Source organism: Lithobates pipiens, unplaced genomic scaffold, assembly GCF_037356315.1.
Source record: "Lithobates pipiens isolate NorthernLeopardFrog02 unplaced genomic scaffold, aLitPip1_a1.2 Scaffold_25, whole genome shotgun sequence".
Taxonomy (NCBI): Eukaryota; Metazoa; Chordata; class Amphibia; order Anura; family Ranidae; genus Lithobates; species Lithobates pipiens.
Genome location: NW_027507787.1, coordinates 47100599 through 47127764, shown reverse-complemented (window position 1 = coordinate 47127764; position 27166 = coordinate 47100599). Strand labels below are relative to the sequence as shown.

Genomic DNA, 27166 nt, shown 5'->3' with positions numbered 1-27166 from the left:
CTGCAGTGGCTGGTCCGGAAGTGGTTAAGGAGGAAGTTCACCCCTGCAGTGCATTTTTTTCTTTTATCACCTTTGGTGGGTTATCCCCAGAGTGCATACTCACAGGTTCAGCAGATCCAGCATTGTCCTGTTGCAATCTGCCAATCGTCTGCCACAAGCTGGGTCCCACGTTGCTATCTTCCTTCGCTATGTCATCAGTAGGCTGGGGCCTTTTCCAGGTTCTTGCTGATGATGCAAATGCACAGTGGTCATCGGTCAACCAGCTGCAAAAACCAGGAAGTTCCAGATGGCTTCCTGATGATGCACATCAACGCATGTGCAGTAGAGTAACATGACGCCTCATGGGAGGGGTATCCCAGGAGGCTCCATGTGAGGGAGGCATTTTTTTTTACTGTGATAGGTGAGGTGCCCCCCCCCGCAGAAAAAAAAAAGTATTGGGGGAAAAATAAAATGATGTTAATTGGATGAGAAAGGTGAAGGAAGGTCCACGTTAAGGTCAACTGAACTTTGTTCAGAGGAAAAAACTTGTATCTTTTTTGTCATCGTTCTGATTTCTCTGGACTGAGGGAATATTACGACTGGTCTGAGAGATTTTACAACATGTTGATATTAGCAACTATAAAAAAAAAAAAAAAAAACAATCACTCGCAAACCTAAACAGAGGGATGTGATCTAATAAAATGTTAAACATACTTAAATAGTTGGCTAGGTAGATCAATGGAACACTGGTATCCCTTCTCAGTTTCCTCAATGGAGTAATCATCACAGGGCTCATCTATACATTGCTCAGATTCTGTAAAGAAAAAATACAATCATTGTGAATTTTGAATGGGTCTACTAGAACAAAGACTTTTTCATTCTACAAGTCAATAACTCCAAAAAAAAAAAAAAAAAATGACTACCTATGTAAAAATCCTCCTCCTCCTCCTCATGCTGGTAAGTTGTCTCTCGCACATCGTTCTTTCTGTATATACGTCCGCCAACAGTGATCAAGGTGGGACGCAACACTTCCATGGCTCAAGGAGACTAAGATACAAGAGATAAAGACATGAACATTTTTAGCATATAAACCCATGGGGAGGGAAATGAATAATTGATTCTGCTGCTGGCGCTGGGCCATCAGTAGCAGAATCGTCTGTTTGATAACCCTAAGGAGTACTTGGTCTTTATCAAAAGACTCTTGGAAAAAGGTTTCAGTTTTGAAATATGTCATTAACATTAGGAAAATTTGATCTTTTGTACTCACCATAAAATCCTTTTCTCTGAGTTCATTGAAGGACACTGTGTCAGGGCTGGCTTAGCCCTTCCTTCTCTGGGCAGGCTGCTCAGCTGTCGGCTAATTGCCAGCTCTCTTCTCTCTCCACAGTTACCAGCTGTTCCTGATGAAGCTCGTCTGACCTGCCTACTTAAAGCCTTCCAGCTCACTTCACCTCTGCCTTTGCCTTGGTCATATCACTAGAAACCATCTCCTGTGGTTTGTTTAAAGACTGGCTTGCTGACATCCATTCTGGCTCCTTATCCTGCTTGCTGTTGCTCTACTTGGATCCCTGACTTCTGGCCTGGCTGACTACCCAATCTGGTTACTGGACTGTGGCTATGCTTTTTCTATTTACCTTTTTATTTTTATTAATGAACAAGTGTGTACTCCGGTGAGTACTCTCTCTTTCAGGAGTAGGATAATAGGGGCGTCTCAAAGCAGTGACCATTGAGGGGTGGGAAAACACCAGTAGGTACAACCACAAAACAAAAAGACTTCAAACTGTAGCTTGCAAACGTGAGGACAAAACACTGGTTCCAACAATGAAGGCTGTATCCCGCTCTAGCAGACCACAAAGCTGTGGCCATAATCACGGGCCAGCCTGACCGCTTAGTCCATGCACCCACGGGGGGCCACATGTGGAGACCAAATCCCGGCCGCTGCTGCAGTGTAGGCCAGGCGCTAGGATGCAATTTCCAGTCACCATGGTGACCTGGCACCTGGGGTTTGTCAAGCCCTACCCTAAGGTCAAGATTACTTGCCTGGCTGTGTCCTTCAATGAATGGAAGAGAAAAGTTTATTAATCTTACAACTGGTACCATTCTTTATGTGTACAAGAATACAAGCTTGTGTGTAAACATACAACTAACATCACCCAGACCTAGAGCTATAAGCTAGATAGATAATAGCCTTCATATTCATAATTTCATTTCTACGTCCCTGCTATAGTATTTGTACAATGTAAGAGAGGGGCTACATTCTTACATACAGCAGGACGGTGAAGAATGAACATAGTCATGCTCTAACAGGAAGTCGGATCACAGCAGGTAAAAAAGCAAATTGGATACATGGAAGAGGATGAAAGCAACAGAAGGTATTTTTAGTTAAGAATACATAGAGTGGGGAAAATAATTATTTGATCCCCTGCAGATTTTGTAAGTTTGCCCACTTACAAAGAAATCATTTTTCTTCCTCCAGACAGGGCGAGTCCCTTTCCTAAAGAAGGCACATGTACAGCCATGCCAATGAACATCTACAGTGCCTTAAAAAGTATTCATACCCCTTGAAATTTTCCACATTTTGTCAGGTTACATCCAAAAGTATAAATGTATTTTATTGGGATTTTATGTGACAGACCAACACAAAGTAGGAAAATGATAAATGTTTTTTGCATTTTTTTACAAATATACATGTGAAAAGTGTGGTGTGCATTTTTTTTCAGCCCCCCTGAGTCAATACTTTGTAGAACCACCTTTTGCCAGAATTCTTTCACTTGGGCTGACACAGGCTGGGGGTGATGTCAGCGTGCAGCTCGCTGCCGCCGGGTGTACCAAGATGGCCGCCCGCTCCGGAGCTAGGTCGAAGCCTTTTCTAAGGCCGCGGCTACGGGCTGCTCCGCAGATCGTATTCATTATCGATTAATCGTTTCAGCCCTAGCAACCTAGACACACGTGTGACCACAGGATGCCACATATATTGTTTTTATCATGACTCCTGACAGGGCAGCTATTTGTGGACAGAACAGCTGCTGCTGAAAACAATAAATACTGATGGGACAAAAGGTTTAGGAGCTGAGATTAAATGGATTAAGTCAGGGGTGTCCAAACTTTTTTCAAAGAGGGCTAGATATGATGAAGCGAACATGCGTGAGGGCCAACAATTTTGCCTGACATTCTTTGAACCATTAAAATGAAATGCAAATTAACTAATACACTGCCCAACAAGAATTCTCTTGCCTTTGTGGCTTTGTGTGGAGAAGAGTCTAAGGATGAGCTCGGTTGTGTTATTTGGATATACCGTATTTATCGGCATATAAACACGCATCTTCACTTTAATGCCCCATACACACGGTCTGAAATTCCGATGGAATAAGTCAGAAAATCTGATCATGTGTGGGCACTATCGGTTTGAGAGCTGGATCTAAAATTTTCCAACAACAAAATGCGATTGGAATTTTTCCGATCGTGTGTAGAGAATTCCGACGCACAAAATGCCATTCATGCGCAGAAAAAATCTGGAGAGGAAAACTATTGGCTACTGGCCTCTACGTAGTCCCATCGTACGTTTTGTACGTCACCTCATTCTGAACGATCGGATTTTCCGACAACATGTGTATGCAACACAAGTTTTGGCCAAAATCCGTCGGCTTTTGTGGTTGGATTGTCCGACCGTGTGTATGGGGCATAAGAGGGAAGTTTCAGGAAATTTTTTTAATTTTAAATAAAGAACTGTGAAGAAAAATAAGGGTCAGTGCCCATCAATGCAGCCTAATCAGTGCCCATCTGCAGCCTCACCATTACCATGAATGCAGCCTCTAAATGCAGCCTCACCACTGACATGAATTCGGCCTCTGAATGCAGCCTCACCACTGACATGAATTCGGCCTCTGAATGCAGTCTCCCCATTGCCACGAATGCAGCCTCACAAGTGTCATCAGTGCAGCCTGATCGATGCCCTGTCTACTCAGCAGCCTCTTTAATACAAAGTCCCGCCTACTATCATATACAGAACAGTTGTCCAATGCCAGCCGGGGGAGACAAGACTTCCTATTACAGAGTCTGCTGAGTAAACAGGAGATTCTCCTGTATGTAATCTGACGGCACTCGTCCTGCCCCCCTCCCTGTCCCCTCCGAGGAACGATAAATGTGGTATATATCTATCATGGCGCTCAAAGATTTGTTGGGGTCCCACAAAAGATATATATATATATAGATAGATATAGATATATATATATATATATATATATATATATATATATATCCAAATTACCAGTGCGGTTGTATGAAACCAGAACATTGGCCACAATTGGCCTGCGGGCCAGATTTTGGACATGCCTGGATTAAGTATTAACAAACCCCCTTCTTTTAATTGTCATGAAGACTGTAAGCTTTGTCTGTAAACTATGAAGACAATGTCTTGGACTCAGTCAAAGGACAATAAAACAGCTACTTTTTTTCTAGCAATCTTACTGATGCAGATGAGTACACAAGATGTTTGTTTATCAGGTTAATAACCCGAAGAGACAAAAAACTTGAAAATACTTTGTAAAAAGCATAAAGCTGATGAAATTTAAAGCTAACCAATAAGCCAGCTGCAGCTCTGATGAAGAGAGAACCCCCTCGAAACGCGTCAGTACTTACAGCCTTGTGTGGCATCTTCCCAGCATACAAAAAGCATGCATAGCAGATCTGGTGGTTCTTTGTATGGTCATGAGCCATACCCTTGAGCATATGAGCATATCCTTTCCATTAGTTTGTGAGTATGATAACCTATTTTCCTCTTTATAAACAGTGTTTAAAAGAGAAGTGAAGGTTTTTTTTTTCCAGATTCATACGTCCCTAGGTGGACCGATGCTGCATCTGTCCCCGGGCACCTCTTCCCTGAGAACAGAGCAAACATCGCCAATCGCTCAGTTTTCAGAGCTTCGTGAGCAGAGAGCTGCTGATTGTCAGTCACAGCTCTCTGCTCTTCCCCTTCATTGCTCATTGGAGCGCTGAGCTGTGAAGGGGGCAGCTAGCTCAGGCTCTCAGCAACTCGCGGATCCAGACTTTATTGTCGGGATGACGTGGTACCTGGACTGATTTCTGTGACATCAGCAGAGAGCAGACTTCAGCCCGCTTGGGTTACAGGAGTGCAAAATGAACTGCACTCCTGTGATCCATAGGAGAAGTACAGCCAAACGAGCCCAGGCTGGACTTTTCCTTTAAAAGTAATGCACTAAGTTCTCTGTTTTTTACATTTAGACCCCTTTCACACCAGGGCGTTTTGCAGGTGCTATAGCGTTATAAATAGCGCCTGCAATCTGCCCTCAAACTGCTGCACCATTGTCTCCAGTGTGGAAGCCCGAGGACTTTCACATTGGAGCGGTGCGCTGGCAGGACGTCAGGAAAAGTCCTGCCAGCAGCTTATTTGGAGCGGTGAAGGAGCGGTGTATTTACTGCTCCTCCACCGCTGCTCCCCATTGAAATAAATGGGGCAGCGAGGCTATACCGCCGGCAAAACGCCGCTCTTGCAGCGTATTGCGGGTGGTTTTAACCCTTTCTCGGCTGCAAGTGGGGGTAAAAGCGCCTGCTAGCAGCCGAAATGCGCAGCAAATCCGACGGTAAAACGCTGCTAAAAATTGCGGCATTTTACCGCCGGCGCTATGGCCGCGGCAGTGTGAAAGCCGTCATAGTGTGTTTGGACTACCCCAGTCTGAGGAGGTCAGCGAGGCGTGTGGTAGACACCAGACAGTGGAAGTAGAATGGATTGATCCAGGAGATTTTGAATAAGGACAGTCCCCCAATATTTAAGCAACACATCTGAGAATGGATTTTGGGTTACTGTAGGTCCTGAGCTCTATACACTGTACTATACATTACATACTCCTGAGCTCTGCGCTCTACACACTGTACATTACATACTCCTGAGCTCTGCGCTCTATACATTGTACTGTACATTACATACTTCTGAGCTCTATGCACTGAACATTACATACTCCAGAGCTCTGCGCTTTATACATTGTACTGTACATTACATACTCCTGAGATCTGCACTCTATACATTGTACTGTACAGTACATACTCCTGAGCTCTGCACACTGTACTGTACATTACATGCTCCTGAGCTCTGCGCTCTATACACTGTACTGTACATTACATACTCCTGAGCTCTGCACTCTGTACACTGTACTGTGCATTACATACTCCTAAACTCTGCACTCTATACACTGTAATGTACATGACATACTCTGAAGTGCTCAGTGTTGTAGAGAAGACAGCACAGAAATGGGTACAGAGTGCAAAGCAGAATGTCAGACACAGAAACGATTGAGAACAAATAAGAAGAGTCCTGAGTAATTGCCCTACCTGGATGACAGAGCCAATACAGGAAACCAATATCTGCAATGATGGATTAACAGAACACAAGTTCCCGGTCAGAGTTCCTGGGGGAAGGGTTATTGCAGCACACCTTAATATCGTCAAAAGTGCGGCGTGTGAGTTTCTCTTCTAGAGTATATAATTATATATTGAACATGGTCTACAACAAAATGGAGGCGCGACACTAAGACTGTGGCAGTAAAAAGGTGCGAACGTTTGTATAATTGCAGTGTGGGGATGGGACAGCTGCTTCTTCTACTGTCTCGTTTATAGCTGTAAAATAGTATATAGAATTTAAACAGACGAAGCCCAAGAGAGCGCAGACTGGGCACAGAGCGAGGATACTGATTGGAAGAAAGGCGTCACGCTGCCGGACCCGGATGTGTGAGAAGTGTGTAGAGGGGGAGCGGCCGGAAGTGTGTAATGAGAAGGCTGTTATAGAAAAGGTAATGTAAATTGTGTGCTCTTCTTATACTGATGAAAGGAGGGCATAGAATTGAATATACAGGTCGCACATTTTGTATTATTCACTCTGAGCTTCGTGTGTCACTGCAGCTATAGGCAGCAGAGAAGCCTGCACCGAACAAGTGACAAGGCTGTCATTGTGGGCCTGCACTGGTAAATATACCAGTTTCCTGCCTGTCATGCTGTCTGGCTTCGTTGCTCTGACCTGGAACATGTATACAGATCGGGAGCTCAGAATTTAACCCAGAGACGGTCAGGATTTGATTTTGTTTGTTTTTAGAAGGAAGTTGGTAAGGATGTCTCAGTGTTATTGTCAGGACAGGTTCTCTTTAAGAGTGCAGCTTCTGTATCATGTGATCGGTGATCACATGATCAGGATTCCCACCACTAGCTCCTGATTGGAGTCCTTTGTTACGTCACATTCGGCTACCCATCACATTTGGCTACCCAGTGGACTGCACATGCGTGTCGCCGCCATATGCTTTCCAACACTGCAGTGATCTGCGGTCGTGCAGAATTTTGTGGCCACGCCACTGAGTCCAGGTTCAAGCTCCACCATCTAAGTGGACATATAGTTAGATTATAATTATGCCGTGAGGGGCCCTGTGGCAACGTGGTCTTACAACAGTGTTGGAACGCATTTGGCCGCGTCGTGCATGCGCCCTCCAGTGGGTAGCAAAATGTGATGGGTAGCCGAATGCAGCGTGACACCTTAACCAAGAGTTGTCTGTGGCAGTTTCCTCACAGCACACGACGGGCTGCTGTGGACATGTGTGCCAGCTGGGTGTTAAAGCCCACCTTTCTGCCAATCACTTGTATGTATTAAACCCAAAACAAAAAATTTAATATAATGCAGCTAACCAATCATTCAATGTTTTCTTTTTTTTTTTTTCAGGCTTTTCAACCCCCCCCCCTGTTTTTACCTAATGATTTGGTCAGTAACGCATCTCCTGTATTAGTGAGACACAACTCTGGCTGAAAGACCACAAGAGGCACAGCAGAGAGCAGCATTGTCAGTCTGGGAAGGGTAGCGTTAGATGTACAAGCAGATTTAAATACACTAACAAATTGAAGCCAAACTCCTGTTCAAACTTTATAATCTTTTTTTTTTTTCTGTTTTGAGATAATGGTTTTACATGGATAAATAAAAGCTGATCATTTTGAGCACCCCTGTCAGTGCTAAATTGTTTGTCTCATCTCTTTAACTGGAAGAGATCATGTCCTTTTGAAAAATAGCAGACTTACTGGCCAGATCACCAGATGAAAATGGAAGAAAAAAAAACAAATGCAACCACCAAATCTAGGAATTGGTAAGCTGCCATATAAGAAATGTTTGCTTTTCGGCTTAATACTACTATAAGTGATCAGAAAGAGGTAAAAATGGTAAAAACACAATGTTTTTTTTATATTATATATGGCAGCTCACCTATCTCAAGCCTCCATCATCTGTAAATGGAATTAGTTTGGAACCACCAGGACTCTTCCTAGAGCGGTATAAATTGACAGTATTAAAAAAAATCAATGAATCCATACCTCTCAAAAAAGATTATATTTAAGCAATGACCGATTCGTCATACAGATGGGATACCAACAGTTAAAACTGGGAAGTAAACTCTCCCACTCTGATGCTTCTTTTCATTTAGTCCATTATAATAAGTAATTATCAAACTATAGCCACTGTAATCGAGCCCAAATCGCATATTACTTACTGTCTAAAGAAACTTTTAAATAACTTGTTTCCAGGGGTTAGGCAGCGCCATCTTAAGTATTGTTTTCTGAGTCCACAGTGGAGTGTCTTTCCACCCTTACATTGAGCACTTCCTGTACTGTTAACCAAGCTGCCTCTATCCAACGTATCTATGGCAACCCTGCTTCCCTGTTCATAGCTGACTTGTTTTATTTCATAGTATTTACTTGTGCTGATTACCTATTGTTTGCCTGTGTGAGTCCTATCAGCTTCAGCTGATAAGGCTGCAGTAATGCTGTCCCATGCCCTGCTTTACACTACATTTTGAGGTCACATGGTGTGTAGGAGGAAGCTCTGAGTGATTCTGCAGCCTCCTGGGAGTTCAGTGTTGTGCCGTAGGAAGTTCTGATAACAGATAAGCACATAGAGAGTGTGCAGTAAATCAGGGGAGATCTGGGCATGCTCAGTGACATCATTCTAAAGAACAATAAGGATTACAACAATACTAAGCAAGTAAGGAGATATCTACAAGCAGTGTTCATGAGATTTTTATGCTGATTTACATGGGACAAAGTTGTGGGGGAGGCTTTACAACCACTTTAACTGTAAAATCTTAGAAAATTGGAACAAGATGTCTCCAAGAAGGGTAAAATAAGAGGAGGGTCAACCACGGTATAATTGAGCAAAAATAAATAAGACTTTATTAATGAAACGCATAATATCAACAAAAAGTTCAATGAGAGTGGCACAATAACCACTTCGGATGAACCACATTCCTCCTATGTACCAGTTAATAGATAAAAAGTCACTGTAGAAAATTGACAATATTGTCATTAAAAGACACTAAACTCAGAGAACCCCCCACAGACTCCATTCCTGGAATCCTGTCTCCAGGGAGGGATAAAAAAAAAAGTGGTGTTATTATTTGAAATTGTCCTGCATGTAACCACAGTCTCCTCTTATATTGCTCCCAATAAACTGATGATATCTAATGTCCGTAAGGACAGTTTCTATATATATCAACAATGGCTCATATTGTAAGAGGGAAGGGTGGACAGTCATGTTATCATTTCTTGCTTCCACTGATAGACTGGTTCTACCATTCAAACAAACAGTCAAATAGCTACCAATTTTTACTGTATACGGTAGGAAATAAATGCAAAGTCTTTGAACTAAAAAGCAGTATTCACCTACACAACTGTGTTCATTGGTGTAGGGAACTGACAGAAACCTGTATCGGTAGCGTGAGAAGTAAGGCAATCAACACAGTTTTTTCAATATGTGCGTGAATTATTGCTGTAATATTTAATTTATAGGAAGAAATATGCAGAAAGTGTTCACCCTGAACGGGTGCTTGCCCTTCTTTTTGCCATGTTATCCTGGCCGCGATAATATTTCACTGGAGATGACCTCTGGCCGTGAAATCATGGGAGGTGTCTTTGGTGCCGTTTGCTTAAGTCCATCCTTTTGTGTGCTATTGCAAATGACTGTTTGTTTAATCGGGTATTACCTCAAGGCTTCACTTTTCGGCGTCCGGAATAGCACACTGTAGTGGCCTGGATGGCTTACAGGTGATTGCGGAGAGGTTTCCACAAGACTTCCGGATCAACAACTAGAACTACGGTGGCCGGAATGGCTCAGTGAGGATTGCAGAAGTAGATCACCGCTGAGTCCCTATATGTCAAAAAGAGTACACCTTACATCCCTGGATTGGGAGCCATAGCGGAGTGCGGGGGTGAGCTAGTGTCAGCTATGTCAAAGTGTTTCGTGCACTTAACCGCGCACTTCGTCAGGATGAATTTTGCTCAATTATACTGTGGTTGACCCTTCTATTTTTTTTACCCTTCTTGGTGACATCTTTGTCCAAATTTTCTAAGTTTATACTCTTCCTAGAGCGGGCCATCTGGCCAAACTGAGCGATCAGAGGAGAGTGGCCTTAGTCAGGGAGGTGACCAAGAACCCAGTGCTCACTCTGACAGAGCTCCAGCGTTTCTCTGTGGAGAGAGGAGAACCTTCCAGAAGAGCAACCATCTCTGCAGCACTCCACCAAACAGGCCTGCATGTAGAGTGGTCAGACCAAAGCCACTCCTCAGTAAAAAGGCACATGACGGCCCGCCTGGAGTTTGTCAAAAGGCATCTGAAGGGCTCTCAAACCATAAGAAACAAAATTCCCTGGTCTGATGAAAAAAAGATTGAACTTTTTGGCCTGAATGGCAAGTGTCATATCTGAAGGAAACCAGGCACCGCTCATCACCTGGCCAATACCATCCCTGCAGTGAAGCATGGTGGTGAGAGCATTATGCTGTGTGGAAGTTTTTCAGCAGCAGGAACTGGGAGACTCTGGGAAAGATAAATGCAGCAATGTACAGCTTGATGAAAACCTGCTCCAGAGTGCTCTGCGGCAAAGGTTCTATTTCCAACAGGACAACGACTCTAAGTACACGGCCAGCATAACAAAGTAGTGGCTACGGGACAACTCTGTGAATGTCCTTGAGTGGCCTAGCGAGAGCCCAGACTTGAACCCGTTTGAACATCTCTGGGGAGATCTGAAAATGGCAGTGCACCGCAGCTCCCCATCCTATCTGATTGGGCCTGAGAGGTTTTGCACAGAAGAATGGAAGAAACTGCCCATATGTAGGTGGGCCAAGCTTGTAGCATTATACTCAAAAAGACTTGGTGATACTAAAGCCTAGATCCTCTTCTCGGGTCCCTCTTTGGTGCTCCTGACCCCTCCCTCCTATTGAGTGACCCCACACCAAGCAGTTTGGTATGGGAGCATCCAAGCCGAGCCACAGCTCCCTGTGTCTATTCAGACATGGAGCCATGGCCTGGCCCCGCCCCTTCCTCTCATTGGCTGACCGACTTTGACAGCAGGAGTCAATGGCGCTGTTTTGCTGTCTCAGCCAATGAAGAGGGCAGTTCCAGGCAGCCGAGACACTCCTATAACATCACTGTATCGAGATGGGGCTCAGGTAAGTAATAGGGGGGCTGTTGCACACAAAAGGTTTTTTATCTTAAAGATGAAGTAAACCCTGATGGGTTTTACTTCCTCTTTTGTTCCCTGCAAATTGAAAGCGTAATGGGCTAGTATGCATCGCATACTAGCCCATTATGTGACACTTGCCTGCAAACGAATCTCGCGCTGTCCCCTGTGCAGGCCGCGTCTATCTTCGGCCCTCTTCTTTCCAGGGCCGCAGACTCCGGATCTGTGACTGGCTGGAGCCTCGTGACATCACTCCTACGCATGCGCATGGGAGCCGTCAGTCATGGCACACACTGGGGAAGAAACAGCACAGAGGTCCGTTTCCTCACATGCATGACATCATTGGCACACTACAAGCGAAATATCGCCTAAACGGCGCACGTTTAGGAGATATTTCCGCTACCTATAGGTAAGCCTTATTCTAGGCTCTCTGGAGAAGAGACGCTTGAGAGGGGATATGATTTCAATTTATAAATACGATACTGGTGACCCCACAATAGCGATACAACTTTTTCTCAAAAGGGAGTTTAACCCTTTCATGACTAAGCCTATTTTTGGAATTTGGTGTTTACAAGTTAAAATCCATATTTTTTGCTAGAAAATTACTTGGAACCCCCAAACATTATATATATTTTTTTAGCAGAGGCTCTAGAGAATAAAACGGCGATTGTTGCAATATTTTATGTCACACGGTATTTGCGCAGTGGTGTTTTAAACGCAACTTTTTGGGAAAAGGGACACTTTCATGAATAAAAAAAAAACAAAACAGTAAAATTAGCCCAATTTTTTTGCGAAATGTGAAAGATAATGTTACGCCGAGTAAATAGATACCAAACATGTCACACTTTATAATTGCGCGCACTTGTAGATTGACGACAAAGTACGGTACCTAAAAATCTCAATAGGCGACGCTTTAAATTTTTTTTACGGTTACCAGGTTAGCGTTACAGAGGAGGTCTACTGCTAGAATTATTGCTCTCGCTCTGACGATCGCGGCGATACCTCACATGTGTGATTTGAACACCGTTTACATACGCGGGCGCGACTTCCGTATGCGTTTTCTTTGCTTCGCGAGCTCGCGGGGACGGCGGGCGCTTTGAAAAATTTTTTTTTTTTTTTTTAATTTATTTTATTTATTTTTAAATGACTAAATTGTTTAAAAAAATAAAAAATTTGATCACTTTTATTGCTGTCACAAGGAATGTAAACATCCCTTGTGACAGTAATAGGTAGTGACAGGTACTCTTTATGGAGGGATCGGGGGTCTAAAAGACCCCCCACCCCTCCTTTACACTTCAATGTATTCAGATCGCCGAAAACGGCGATTCTGAATACCGGATATTTTTTTAAAACCGGCGCCATTGGCAGCCGAGTAAACGGGAAGTGACGTCATGACGTCGCTTCCGTGTTTACGATGAGGAGACTGGAACGAAGCCGATTACGGCTTCGTTCCAGTTCCTCCCCAGCAGCCAGAGCCGACGGATCTCTAATCGGTGCTCCCGATCGAACGGGAGCACCGGTAACAGCGGCGAGAGGCGGCGGGAGGGGGGGTCGTCCCCTCCCGCTCCTCCGGCATAACAGCCGAGCGGCTTTTAGCCGCATCGGTTGTTATGCCTGGATAGCCAATCGCCTGCTGTAAAAAACGGTACCGGGATGATGCCTGCAGGTACGGGCATCATCCCGGTATAACCCCCGGAAGCCGAGTACGCAGATGTGCGTACGCTCGGCGGGAAAGGGTTAACAAGACTCGTGGTCACTCATTAAAATTAGACGAAAAGAGGTTTAAAAACGACGTAGAGGGTTCTTTACTGTAAGAGCGGCAAGGATATGGAATTCCCTTCCACAGGCGGTGGTCTCAGCGGGGAGCATCGATAGTTTCAAAAAATGGTTAGATAAGCACCAGAACGACTGCAACATACAGGGATATACAATGTAATACTGACATATAATCACACACATAGGTTGGACTTTAAAGCATAGAATGCATTAAGATAAAAAAAAAAAAAACCTGCCTTTACACTCTCACTTTAAAGGAGAAGTATGGATTTGGTTTTTTTTCCCTAATCCTATTGCCTAGGTGGATGCAGGCATCGGTCCCCCGGTATCTTTTCACTGACAACCGAGCAATTGAACATCGCCGATGGCTCGGTTCTCTTGGCTCCCCGAGAGGAGAACTGTTGACTGTCAATGGGCAGCTCTCTGCTCCTCCACACTCACTGGACTGAGCTGGGCTGTGGAGGGGCAGAGGGCGGCTGTCTCGGCGGCTCACTGAGACTGCCATCAGTCCAGGTACCTGGCGGATCCAGACCTCCAAAGTCGGGATGACTCGGTGCCTGGACTGAACTTGGTGACATCAGCAGAGAGCGGCCTTCAGACCACTCTCTGCTGAAAACAGGTTACAGTTGTGCAAAACGAATTGCACTCCTGTGACCCTTAGGAGAAGCTCAACCAAATGAGCCCAAGCTGGACTTCTCCTTTTTAAGGCTTCAATTGATGCCAAAGGTGTTTCAACAAAGTTTTGAACAAAGGCTTTGAATACTTATTGTGGGGTATTTATTTGTAGAGTTTTGAGGAAAATTATGAATTTATTCCATTTTGAAATAAGGCTGTAACATGACAAAATGTGAAAAAAGCGAAGCACTGTAAATACTTTCCAGATGCCCTGTATACAGAGTAGGGTTTTCTGGCTAACTGAGATAATACCACGTGTCTTGGGTGATTCCTGTTACCTCTGGTAGTTTTATAGTGGATCTGAAAGGGTCACTTTCAAAAAGTTCTCCAGTTGGAGCTGTAAAAATTCACTATGTAACAATAAACTCATTATGTCCAGTAATATATATTGCTTAATTTTTTCCTTTTAAACTAAGTCATGTTTTATAATTGTATTTTGCTTATGTATTCTATTCCTTTTTAAAGGCTGTTGGTAATGGCTGCCTCATCGTCTTCTTCATCAGCTGGCGGAGTGAGTGGAAGTTCAGTAACTGGGTCCGGATTTAGTGTTTCAGACTTGGCACCCCCACGGAAAGCACTTTTCACTTGCCCCAAAGCAGCTGGAGACATGCTAGAAGGTAATTCATTATTTCATTTTAGTAGGGGTATATATATATATATTATATAATATATATTTATTTCTACACGCACATTTATTAAAGCATACAGTTAGGTCCATATATATTTGGACACGGGCACAATTGTATTTTTTATTTTATTTTTTATTTTTTCCGGTATGTACCAAAACATGAATGGGTAAATAGTGATGAGCGCAACCTCAAAATGATGTGATAATCACTGACAATAATACCAGTAAATGATGATGAATACAAGTGATGAATAAATGATAATGGATGATCCAAATAAAGAAATGTGAAAGAAGCTCAAAGTATTAAAATTAAACGTGATCAATCAAAAAAAAAGGAAAAAATATTGTGTATAGTTCAAACAAAAGAATCCTACATGTACACTAAAACTTGCAGTTCACATAAAAAGCTTCTTATAAAGTGCCTCTTGTAAAATGCTTCTCATGAAATCCTCCTTAAATAATGAGCTCACAGAGCGCTTACCTCATCAGCAGCTCAAAAAAGCATAAAACGAACTCCCGGGCGGTCAGATATCCAGATACGAGTGAGTGTGTGTCTTCATGTGAGGAGGCAACTAGGAGCATGGCTGCTTGTTTTCTCTAACTTTGGATACAAAGTGTTTGCGTTTGGAAGGACATTTACTACATAACCAAGGACTGGTCAGACTACAGACGCAGTGCCACCTATATTTTGACTGATTATCATTGCCATTGCTGCTTACCCCGCAGACCATCACTCGAGCCACAGATCGGATGGAGGGCTGACCGGACGGTCGTATCTGGATGTCTGAACGCCCAGGAGTTTGTTTTATGCTTTTTTCAGCTGCCGATGCTGGAGAATTTAATGAAAAGCATTTTGCAAGAAGCACTTTACAAGAGGCACTTTATAAGAAGCTTTTTTTGTACATGTAGGATTCTTTTGTTTGAACTATACACAATATTTTTTCCTTTTTTTTTTTTTTGATTGATCACGTTTAATTTCAATACTTTGAGCTTTTTTCACATTTATTTATTTGGATCATCCATTATCACGTGATTTATTCATCACTTGTATTTATCATCATTTACTGGTATTATTGTCAGTGATTATCACATCATTTTGAGGTTGCGCTCATAACGATTTACCCATTCATTTTCGGGTGCACTTGTACACTTTAGATTTGAGCTGCGATCTCAGCCTTTATTTATATTATTTACTTTAGCTTCACTTTAGTCATTAACACTAGGTAAGTGCTAGAGATTCACCACTTCACTTTAATGTACCAAAACATATTCAAGCTAGAGTTGTATAATGGACATGGGCTGAAAGTGCACACTCTCAGGTTTAATTTGAGGGTATGTACATCCAAAATTACCTCCCTTTTTTTTTTTTTTTTTTTTTCTTTTTTTTTTTCAAGAGACCAAAATTATTAGGACAATTCAATCTTCAAAGCTGTTTTGTGGCCAGGTGTGGGCTACTCCTTCGTTATTTCTTCATCAATTAAGCAGGTGAAAGGTCTGGAGTTAATTCTAAAGCTGGCCATACACCATACAATTTTCTTATTCAATTTCCTTTAGATTTACCTTCAACTGTGTTGTACAAGGGCCTGTCTGATTGCACACAAATTGAAAGTGTTTAGATTTGACCTCATATTATATGGTTTTAGTAAATCTAAAGGAAATCTATAGAAGAAAATTGTATAATATATGGCCAGCATAAGTTTGGTATTTGTATTTGGAATCTATTGCTGTGAACCTACATCATGTGTTCAAGGGAGCTGTCCATGCAAGTGAAACAGGCCATTTCAAGGCTTCAAACCCGAAACAAATCCATCATAGAGATAGCAACAACATTAGGAGTGGCCAAATCAACAGTTTGGTAACATTCGGAGGAAAGAAGAATGCACTGGTGAGCTCAGCAACATAAAAAGGCCTGGACGTCAATGGAAGACAACAGTGGTGGATGATCACAGGGTCCTCTTTATGGTAAAGAAAAACCCATTCACACCATCCAGACAAGTGAAGGCCACTCTCCAGGAGGTGGGCGTATCATAGTCAAAGTCTACAATCAAGAGAAGACTCCACAAGAGCAAATACAGAGGATTTAACCATTCATAAGCCTGGAAGCGCCTGTATACTCATACTCTTTGACATTTCTACCTAGAGGTAAGCTTATAATATAGCTTACCTGTAGGTAAAATTAATATCTCCTAAACCTACACGGTTTAGGAGATATTCACCCTGCATGCAGTCGCTGACGTCAGTGGTGCATGCACAGTGAAGGTCTGGCATATTGTGCCGGAACGGAGGACTCCCACGCCCATGTGCGGGAGTGACTTCATTGCGGCTCCGGCCACTCACAGCAGCAACATGTCAGCCCCCTGACCGGATGGGCTGCAGGAGCTTCATTCTAAGGTATTTCATAATGTGCTAGTATGCAATGCATACTAGCACATTATGCCATTGTCAAGCAGTTTTCTTTTTATCCCGTTTAGTACCAATTGAAGAATAGAAAGGCCAGATCAGATTTTGCCAAAAAAAAAAATCTAAAAAAGCTAGACAAGTTCTGGAAAAGCATTCTTTGGATGGATGAAACTAATGCCGCGTACACAAGGTTGGATTTTCCGCTGGAAAATGTTCGATGGGAGCTATTTGTCGGAAATTCTGACCGTGTGTAAGCTCCATCGGACATTTTCCATCTGAATTTCCGACCTACAAAATTTGAGATCTGGATCTCAAATTTTCCAACAACAAAATCCGTTGTCGGAAATTCCGATTCTGTGTACACAATTCCGACGCACAAAGTTCTACGCATGCTCGGAATCGAGCAGAAGAGCCGCACTGGCTATTGAACTTCAATTTTCTTGCCTTGTCGTATGTCACCTTGTTCTTGACGTTCCGAATTTCTAACAACATTGTGTGACCATGTGTACGCAAGACAAGTTTGAGCCAATATCCGTTGGAAAAAATCCCATGGATTTTGTTGTCGGAATGTCCGATCGTGTGTACGCGGCATAAGATTGATCTGTACCAGAATGACGGAAAGAAAAAGTTTGGAAAAGGCTTGGAACAGCTCATCATCCAAAGCACACAACGTCGTCGGTAAAACATGGTAACGGCCAGTGGCAGCTGTGCACTAAGGGTGCACAGGCGCCGGCCCCCCATCCCTGTAGCTGCCGCCCCATCCATGCACCTGGCCCCTTTCGGGACGCCAGGTGCATGGATTCCTATGGCAGGGTTTTTGTTTTGTTTTTAAAGCACCTGATTAGAGCCAGAGGCTTCAAAAAAGGGTGGGCTCCCCCCAATTGTGTAACCATAGCGAATTACCTTTCGCTATTTTCACACTATAGTGCCTCCCCGCCAAAGAGGCAGGTCAGTTAGACCTGTTTCCTGATTGGCCAAAGCGGCAGGCGATCCTATTGGAGGCCTAGCGGCACTTTGACAAGTGGAGGAAGCATGAGGAGCGGACACCTCCGCTGCCACTGCTGCCCGCACTGTGAGGGTGAGTGGAACAGGACAACCCTTTCCACAGCCCGGTAAGTGCCAGTCCTCCCCTGCAGAAGTATATAAATATATAAATGAATTATATGTGATATGAAAAAAGTGATCAAAAAGTTCATTAGTAAAAAATAAGTCCATAATATCCAACGTTGTGTCTTGATTAGTAGACCCACACATAAAAACAAAAGGGAATCCCTTCACCATATATAATTAAATCCACCCAATGTGCTTAGAATTGAAAACTGCTCACCAAGATGGATGTGACCTCTACTTTAAAAAGAAGACCAAAGCGCTATTGGGAAATCCTGGATTGGATACCCAAGGTTAACAAATGGATCTTCTGTAGTTTGCTCTCCTCTCCACCAGTTATCCCATATGGAAAAACAAAGGGACACTACATAACACAATACTGTATTTTATTTAAAAGCATAAATAAACAAGAGGGATGTCTGATTACATCTGTGAGTGCCTTAGCTTGGCACTGAGGATAGCCTGCAAAAATTATTTTGGAAGCCACTTGCCGCTGAGCTCTCGTCGTCTAAAGCTGGCGTGCGTTCCACTCGTGCATGGGAGAAAACCAGAAGCTGGGATCCGGAAGTGATGTGACTGGAAGCGCCTCAACATACCTTTCCTAATTAATATGTCATCAGGTTTTGCAAATCTATGTACACTACAAACTGTGTATGATTGAATCGGTTCTGATATCGCTGTTTTAATAGCCTAACAGCTTATTCTAAATAGGAAATTTCTCTTTGTTTACAAACTTTAAGGATTCTAACTACCATCAAGAACAAGTCCTTACGTTTAAAGAGCGCCTGTCATTTCCGATATATTATTGCAGTGCCTGTTAGCGGGCAAGCACTCTCCTGCTGCCACCACATCCCTCACCTTGTTGTGTCACTGCCATATCACCAGCCGTCTCATTAAACTGAGTGGGACTGTTGGTGAGTTAACAGTGGGTCAGAGGAGGAGCTGCTGCGGTACAGAGATGACAGTTGCTCTTTAAAAATCATGATTTAAATCGAGCCTTTTTACTAGTGATTTAAATCGTGATTTAATTTGACTTGATTTAAATCAAATCCACCCTGGTGTGAAGCCAGACTAATCTTGAATGGATGAAAATAACGTCTATTAAGACATTTTGTCATCTGGTGCCTGACATGCTGCCAAATATATCCCTGTGTCAGTATGGAGCCTATTGGATCCTAAAAAGTCAGACCCCATTAAAAAAACATTAAGACCCTTTTAACACTGGAGATGTTTTTCAGGCGCTAAAGGGCTAAAAATAGCGCATTTAACCACTTACCGTCAGGCTCATGTAGATATACGGCGGCAGTTTAAAGATGGATATCTCGGTAATGGCAGCAGCTGCTGCCACAGCCAAGGTATCCATCTTTAGAGCCGGCGGTTCCGTTTACGGTAATGGTGGTCTCTGCGGCGGGTTCGGTGGCTGCCCTCTAGAGCTGCCACGACGCGTCGACGTAATCGACTACGTCGACGTGCGTGCAGGTCGTCGATGCGTCAGTGGGGGCAGTGCTTAGTATTTACCACTGCCCTCCATGCCGCCGTCCCCCTCTCTTCTCCCCCTCCGTGCCGCCGTCCCCCTCTCTTCTCCCCTTCCGTGCCGCCGTCCCTAGGGGTGCAACGGATCGTCACCGATCCGTGATCTGAGCGCACATGCCGCGCTCCGCGGTCTTGGCCTTAGGAGAGGCCACGGCTTCGGCCTAGCTCCGAAGCGGCAGCCATCTTTCTACACCCAGGCGTTTACAATGTGATCGCTCCGATGGAGCGATCACTTGTAAACAAACCGGCGTCATCACATGACGCTGGTTTCTCTCTCCCCTCTCTGTACTGATCTGTGCAGTGGAGGGGAGAGGTCGGATGGAAGCAGCCATCCCTCCATACCCAGCCCGATACTCTGCCCACCAATACTCTGCCAACCAATGCAATACTCTGCCAGCCAATGCAATACTCTGCCCGCCAATACTCTGCCAGCCAATGCAATACTCTGCCCGCCAATATAATACTCTGCCATACAATACTCTGCCCGCCAATACTCTGCCAGCCAATGCAATACTCTGCAATACAATACTCTGCCTGCCAATGCAATAGTCTGCCAGCCAATACTCTGCCAGCCAATGCAGTACAATACACTGCCCGCCAATACTCTACAATACACTGCCCGCCAATACTCTACAATACACTACTCTACAATACTCTACAATACAATACTCTCAAGGTTATCCAAAGGATTAATTAGCTAATCGAAAAAAAAAACACTATATTCATTAAAAAATAAAAAAAATAATCGGATAGTCGTTGACTAATCGAAAAAATAATCGATAGATTAGTCGACAGACAAATTAATCGTTAGTTGCAGCTCTACTGCCCTCCCACGCCCTCTGCCGCTTACTGGAGCCATCGGTATCGGCGGAGGCGATCGGGTCCTTCATGTTGCTGGGTATGGAGACGAGTGAGGCTAAGATGGCCCTCACCCATCTCTATACCATAGTAGGGCGGAAGCGACATCAAAACTTCATTTCCGCCCATACTACTTAACGAGGCACTTTTTTCTGTTGTCGTTTTTTTTCAAATGACAAATTTTATTTTATTTTTTTGAATTTAAGTCCAAATATGAGATCTGAGGACTTTTTGACCCCAGATCTCATATTTAAGAGGTCCTGTCATGCTTTTTTTTCTATTACAAGGGGTGTTTACATTCCTTGTAATAGGAATAATAACCCAATTAAAAAAAAAAAAAAAAACGGTGAAAAAATAAATAAAATCAAGTAAAATAAGGAAAAAAAATTTGTTTTAAAGCTCTCCGCCCCAACGAGCGTGTAGAAGCAAACGCATACGTGAGTAACACCCGCATACGAAAATGGCGGTCAAACCACACGTGAGGTCACCACGATCGGTAGAGCGAGAGCAGTAAAACATGCAACCTGTAGAATTTTTTAAACTACGCCTATGGAGATTTTTGAGGTAAACATTTGAAGCTATTCCACAAACGGGCGCAATTTTGAAGCGTGACATGTTGGGTGTCAATTTACTTGGCATAACATTATCTTTCACAATATAAAAATTGGACTAACTTTACTCTTGTCTTATTTTATTTTTTTATTCAAAAAAGTAAATTTTTTACAAAAAAGAGTGCGCTTGTAAGACCACACGTGTGTGTTAGAAAAAAAAATAATAATATAATGTTTGGGGGTTCTAAGTAATTTTCTAGCAAAAAAAACCTGTTTTAAACATGTAAACACCAAAATCTCAAAACGAGGCTAGTCCTTAAGTGGTTAAAGTGCCTGAAAAACGCTTCCCCCTGCAGCCCCAGTGTGAGAGCTGAGGGCTTTCACACTGGAGCGGTGCGCTTGCAGGACGTTAGAAAAAGTCCCGCAAGCAGCGTCTTTGGAGTGGTTTAGGAGCGCTAAATACACGTTCCTCCACCGCACCTGCCCATTGAAATGAATGGGTACCACTGCCGAATCGCCTGCAAAGCAGCAACGCTTTTCGGGTGCATTTAACCTTTTCTTCAGCTGCTAGCAGGGGTTAAAAGCTTTACCACTAACGCGGTGCAGTGCCAGTGTGAAAGGGGTCTAAAACAGACCTGTAGGGGGGAAAAAAAGACCTATTGTGTAGCCTGTCAGTAGCAGTAACACAGCACTCGGTAGGTTGTTCCCACTGTAACATACTATTTATAACCTTTTGATCCTGTTAGTTTCCATTTCTTTTGACAACTGACTTTCTGCAGTTGTCACGTTACATACAGCATAGTTTTTAAATGAACTTTAAGGCCAACTCCAGTTAACTGTATTTAAGCAGGTGTATAACTAGTTATTTTTCTTCTTTTAGAACAAATGTTTAAACCACATTTTTAAGGTGACTTTTCTAAGCAATTTATACAACTGTCTATCTTCTGTCAACCTGAACACCAGGTGCAGAGAGAGACATAAATGATGGGACTTTAAACTTTTTTAAATTTAAAACAAAAACCCCTTATTACTAGACATGTGCGTTCGTTTTCGACCGAATTTCAGGTATTTTCGTTTTAGTTTTGACAAACAATAAAGAAAGCCCAGAATCCGAAAAATGAAAGATCCGACATAAATAAGTGCTTTATTATCATTTTCGTTGTTACAACAGTTCGATTTAAAATAGGAGATTCGACATGACTCTGACAATAACAATCTGTGTCTATTGAACCTGTGGTCGAATGTGCCTAACCTTACCTCTATTAGTCCAAGATTATATAGAGAAAATATTCGACATAGAGAAAAGATTCTGGAATTGGGTGGGGGAAGTAAAATAAAAATAATGATGATGAATGTTATTGGCTGATTGTAACCAAAGAGGAGGAGCAGTAAAATAACTAGAACTAAGTACACACGTACAGCCAACTTACTTTCACTTACGATTGATAGCAGAGAGAGACACAGACACTGAATCATTTCAGAAGACAGTCAATCTTAGGTGCTCCATTTGAATTGTCACTTGTCAGAGAACCGAAAATTATTATTAAGCATAAGCACAGCAGCAGAACAATAGTGAAGCAAGCTATAGTTCAGCTTAGCTTTTTCCTAATAATCTGCTGCTATTGTGTTAGTGTGAGAACCTTATAGTGATACTAGTGTTGTTGTGATAGCCTCAGAGGCTGCCTGTGTTGTGGGGGGGATTTATTATTATTGAATCTTGTTACCTGTCTGATCAGTGATCGCTATCACCAGTCCACCAGTTTCTGTTTGAACAAGTATATAATATATACACAAAAACACTTGTAGATAGCCCAGGAAACGTCCTCTAATGCCTCCATGTCGCTCTCACAATGGGCTGCCGCCATATTCGTTATCATCAGTCACTCAATACCTGACACTGTGAGACTTAGACCATTCATTCAACATGAACGACGGAGATTCGACAAAGCAACGAAAAACACACACGTTTATAATAATATTCGACGGAGCATCGAAACTGTATGACGCTGCAATTGTACATTTCCTGAGTCAAATGCTCCGCCTATAGGCTATATAGAGTTTAGCAGCTCCGTCGAATCTTCTTCATACATTCGACAGACAACATAAGCCTTCAAAGACAGATTTGACCGTAATTCATGTGGATTTTCGGACGAATGCAATTTTTGAATGAAAACGAAATAAATAAAAACGAATTTTGGGAGTAACTAAATAAATGTATTTTTCGGACAAAATTCCAAAATAAAATATTTCACTCTGCACATGTCTACTTATCACAAGTTTAAAAGCATAAAAGATAGAGAATGTATTCATGCCAGTTTCTCATAAGGAAAAAAGCAACACCTATCACATTACAGCTGGAAGGTGTTATAGCTTCATATCTTATAATCATGAATCTAAGCATTTCATCAAAGATATAGCTTCATCAGGATCCAATAACCTCCAAAGTGGGAGTAAACGCCCGTGCATGATTTTTGCGTATAATAAGGCTTACCTAGATTTTTTATTTTTAGATGCAGCTGGTGACATCACTGGCACATGCGCTCTGAAGAAACGGCATAATTGTGCTCACTCTTCTTTCAGAGCCGTGCCACAAACAGCGACTCTCACACGCATGCGCGGGAGTGATGTCCTCGCCGGCTCAGCCAATCACAGAGCTGAAGCCTGCGAACCTGGAAAAAATACCGGGTGAAGATGGAAGCTCCTTCAGCGGTGACAGCCCGCTGCTAGAGAGCTTTGTTATCGGGTAAGTCTGTCATAATGTGCTAGTATGCAAATTTTTTTTTTTTGATGCGTTTTACTACCACTTTAATGTGACTGTACAATGCCAAAAAAAAAAAAAAGTGATCTTCACACCTTCATGTATTGCCTCTCAACCATAGATATATTTCAGGCCTTATTGTTACTACATTGACAATTATTTCTATCAAGACCACCCCATGCAAAAGACAGAAACTTCTATGCAAAGCACAAAGAGGGCACCAGTCTTCAATCCAAAATAAACAAACAATTGCATAGGGTTCGACAAGCATGAAGATCTTACTATTCACAGATGGGAAATGACGTGTCCGGATGTTCATTGAATTCTGACGAAGCTGTAACACCTTCAAGCTGTAATGTGATGTGTTACTTTTTTTGGTGAGAAACTGGCATGAATACGCTCTCTTTATCTTTTTATGATGCTTTTAAACTTTGTAATAAAGTGTTTTTGTTTTTAATTGAATTTGTGGTATTTTCTGGAAGGTATGTTCACCTCCATGGAACCCTGTTCCATCATTCATTTGTCTCTCTCTGCACCTGATTTTCAGGTTAACAGAAGATGTGTTAATTTCGTCAACTAAATTAACATCATTTTAGTCTAATAAAACAATTCAGATGACTTAAATACAACAAAAATGGCATTTTTGTCAAAAGACTACTAAAACAAAATCTTAATTTGACGTCCAAAATGAACACTGTTCTACCACATAAACATAAGTAGGGGGCATCTACTTGGCTGCTAAAAGGAAAAAAAAATAAGAAAGACATTAAAAAAAAGACATTTCTTCTTTTTTTTTTTTTTTCTTAATATTTAATGTTGGTAATACAGTGAGGGGGGAAAAAAGTATTCGATCCCCTGTTGATTTTGTATGTTTGCCCACCGACAAAAAAATGGTCAGTCTATAATTTTAATGGTAGGTTTATTTTAACAGTGAGAGACAGAATAACAAAAATATCCAGAAAAGCACATTTCTAAAACGTTATAAATTGATTTGCATTTTAATGAGTGGAATAAGAATTTGATGCCCTATCAATCAGATTTCTGGCTCCCAGGTGTCTTCTATACAGGTCACAAGCTGAGATTAGGAGCACTCTCTTAACCACTACAATACAGGGCACTTTTGCCCCCTTCCTTCCCAGCCCAATTTTCAGCTTTCATCACTCTCGCACTTTCAATGACATTTGCGCAGTCATGCTACACTGTACCCAAATGAAATTTTTATCGTTTTGTTCGCACAAATAGAGCTTTATTTTGGTGGTATTTATTCACGACTCCGTTTTTTTATTTTTTGCGATATAAGCGCCAAAAAAAGCGGAAATTTGGAAAAAAAACAATATTTTCTTTTTTCTATTTTAAAAGAAATCCAATAAAATCAAATTTTGGCATAAATTTAAGCCAAAATGTATTCTGCTACATGTTTTTGGTAAAAAAAATTACGTTAAGTGTACAGTGGTGTGAAAAAGTGTTTGCCCCTTCCTCATTTCCTGTTCCTTTGCATGTTTGTCACACTTAAGTGTTTCGGAACATCAAACCAATTTAAACAATAGTCAAGGACAACACAAGTAAACACAAAATGCAATTTGTAAATGAAGGTGTTTATTATTAAAGGTGAAAAAAAATCCAAACCATCATGACCCTGTGTGAAAAAGTGATTGCCCCCTAAACCTAATAACTGGTTGGGCCACCCTTAGTAGCAACAACTGCAACCAAGCGTTTGCGATAACGTGCAATGAGGCTTTTACAGCATCCTGGAGGAATTTTGGCCCACTCATCTTTGCAGAATTGTCCTAATTCAGTTACATTAGAGGGTTTTCGAGCATGAACGGCCTTTTTAAGGTCATACCACAACATCTCAATAGGATTCAGGTCAGGACTTTGGCTAGGCCACTCCAAAGTCTTCATTTTGTTTTTCTTCAGCCATTCGGTGGTGGACTTGCTGGTGTGTTTAGGATCATTGTCCTGCTGCAGAACCCAAGTTCGTTTCAGCTTGAGTACACGAACAGATGGTCGGACATTCTCCTTCAGGATCTCTTGGTAGACAGCAGAATTCATAGTTCCTTTTATCACGGCAAGTCTTCCAGGTCCTGAAGCAGCAAAACAGCCCCAGACCATCACACTACCACCACCATATTTTACTGTTGGTATAATGTTCTTTTTATGAAATGCAGTGTTCCTTCTACGCCAGATATACTTGGACACACACCTTCCAAAGAGTTCCACTTTTGTCTCATCGGTCCACAGAATGTTGTCCCAAAAGTCTTGGGGATCATCAAGATGTGTTGTGGAGAAATTGAGACGAGCTTCGATGTTCTTTTTGCTCAGCAGTGGTTTTCTCCTTGGAACTCTGCCATGCAGGCCATTTTTGCCCAGTCTTTTCCTGATGGTGGAGGCATGAACGCTGACCTTAACTGAGGCAAGTGAGGCCTGCAGTTCCTTGGACGTTGTTGTGGGGTCTTTTGTGACCTCTTGGATGAGTCGTCGCTGCGCTCTTGGGGTAATTTTGGGCGGCCGGCCACTCCTGGGAAGGTTCACCACTGTTCCATGTCTTCGCCATTTGTGGATAATGGCTCTCACTGTGGTTCGCTGGATTCCCAAAGCTTTGGAAATGGCTTTATAACCCTTTCCAGACTGATAGATCTCAATTACTTTCTTAATTGTTCCTGAATTTCTTTGGGTCTCGGCATGATGTGTAGCTTTTAAGGATCTTCTGGTGGACCTTACTGTGTCAAGCAGCTCCTATTTAAGTGATGCCTTGATTGTGAACAGGTGTGGCAATAATCAGGCCTGGGTGTGGCTAGAGAAATTGAACTCAGGTGTGGACAACCACAGTTATAGTATGTTTTAACAAGGGGGGCAATCACTTTTTCGCACAGGGCCATGATGGTTTGGATTTTTTTTCACCTTTAATAATAAACACCTTCATTTACAAATTGCATTTTGTGTTTACTTGTGTTGTCCTTGACTATTGTTTAAATTGGTTTGATGTTCCGAAACACTTAAGTGTGACAAACATGCAAAGGAACAGGAAATGAGGAAGGGGGCAAACACTTTTTCACACCACTGTATAATAATTGGTTCGTGTGATCACGGACATATGTACGCAAATGATCATGTACAGATGTGTGCAGGTGATCACATACATATGTGTGCAGATAATCATTGGAACATGTGATTTTAGGGGGACATGTGTTTTTTTTTTATTTGGGGACATGTCTTTTTATTATTTGGGGACATGTGTGTTTTGGGGACATGTGTGGTGACATGTGTGTTTACACTGTGTATTACACTAGACTGGTGATCAGTTAGTAAAAAGCTGTAAAAACAGCTCATACTCACTGATCACCAGCCGGCTGCAGCGATGACTTCTGTGTGAGGAGAGGAGGAGCCGATTGCCTAGCAACCGGCTGTT

General features: G+C 42.5%; 2 protein-coding genes across 6 annotated transcripts in view; one reads left to right on the top strand and one right to left on the bottom strand.

Annotated features, from left to right (window-relative positions):
• The window catches only part of ASCC1 (activating signal cointegrator 1 complex subunit 1), a 462103-nt gene extending 455551 nt beyond the window's left edge, over nt 1-6552 (bottom strand). For both annotated transcript variants that reach the window (XM_077454415.1, XM_077454414.1), the window contains exons 1-3: nt 6325-6552; nt 903-1026; nt 694-793 (exon numbers count right to left, since the gene is read on the bottom strand). In XM_077454415.1, the coding sequence (XP_077310541.1) occupies nt 694-793; nt 903-1014 (212 nt within the window). In that variant the 5' untranslated portion in view covers nt 1015-1026; nt 6325-6552. The remainder of the gene's footprint in view (nt 1-693; nt 794-902; nt 1027-6324) is intronic.
• Nucleotides 6553-6643: 91 nt separating this feature from the next.
• The window catches only part of ANAPC16 (anaphase promoting complex subunit 16), a 40974-nt gene continuing 20451 nt past the window's right edge, over nt 6644-27166 (top strand). Inside the window, exons 1-2 of one of the 4 annotated variants that reach the window (XM_077454417.1) lie at nt 6644-6782; nt 14388-14539. In XM_077454417.1, the coding sequence (XP_077310543.1) occupies nt 14398-14539 (142 nt within the window). In that variant the 5' untranslated portion in view covers nt 6644-6782; nt 14388-14397. Of the gene's footprint in view, nt 6783-6815; nt 6845-6930; nt 6955-14387; nt 14540-27166 lie in introns of those variants that run through there. The other 3 variants (XM_077454419.1, XM_077454418.1, XM_077454416.1) reach the window with 3 other exon arrangements.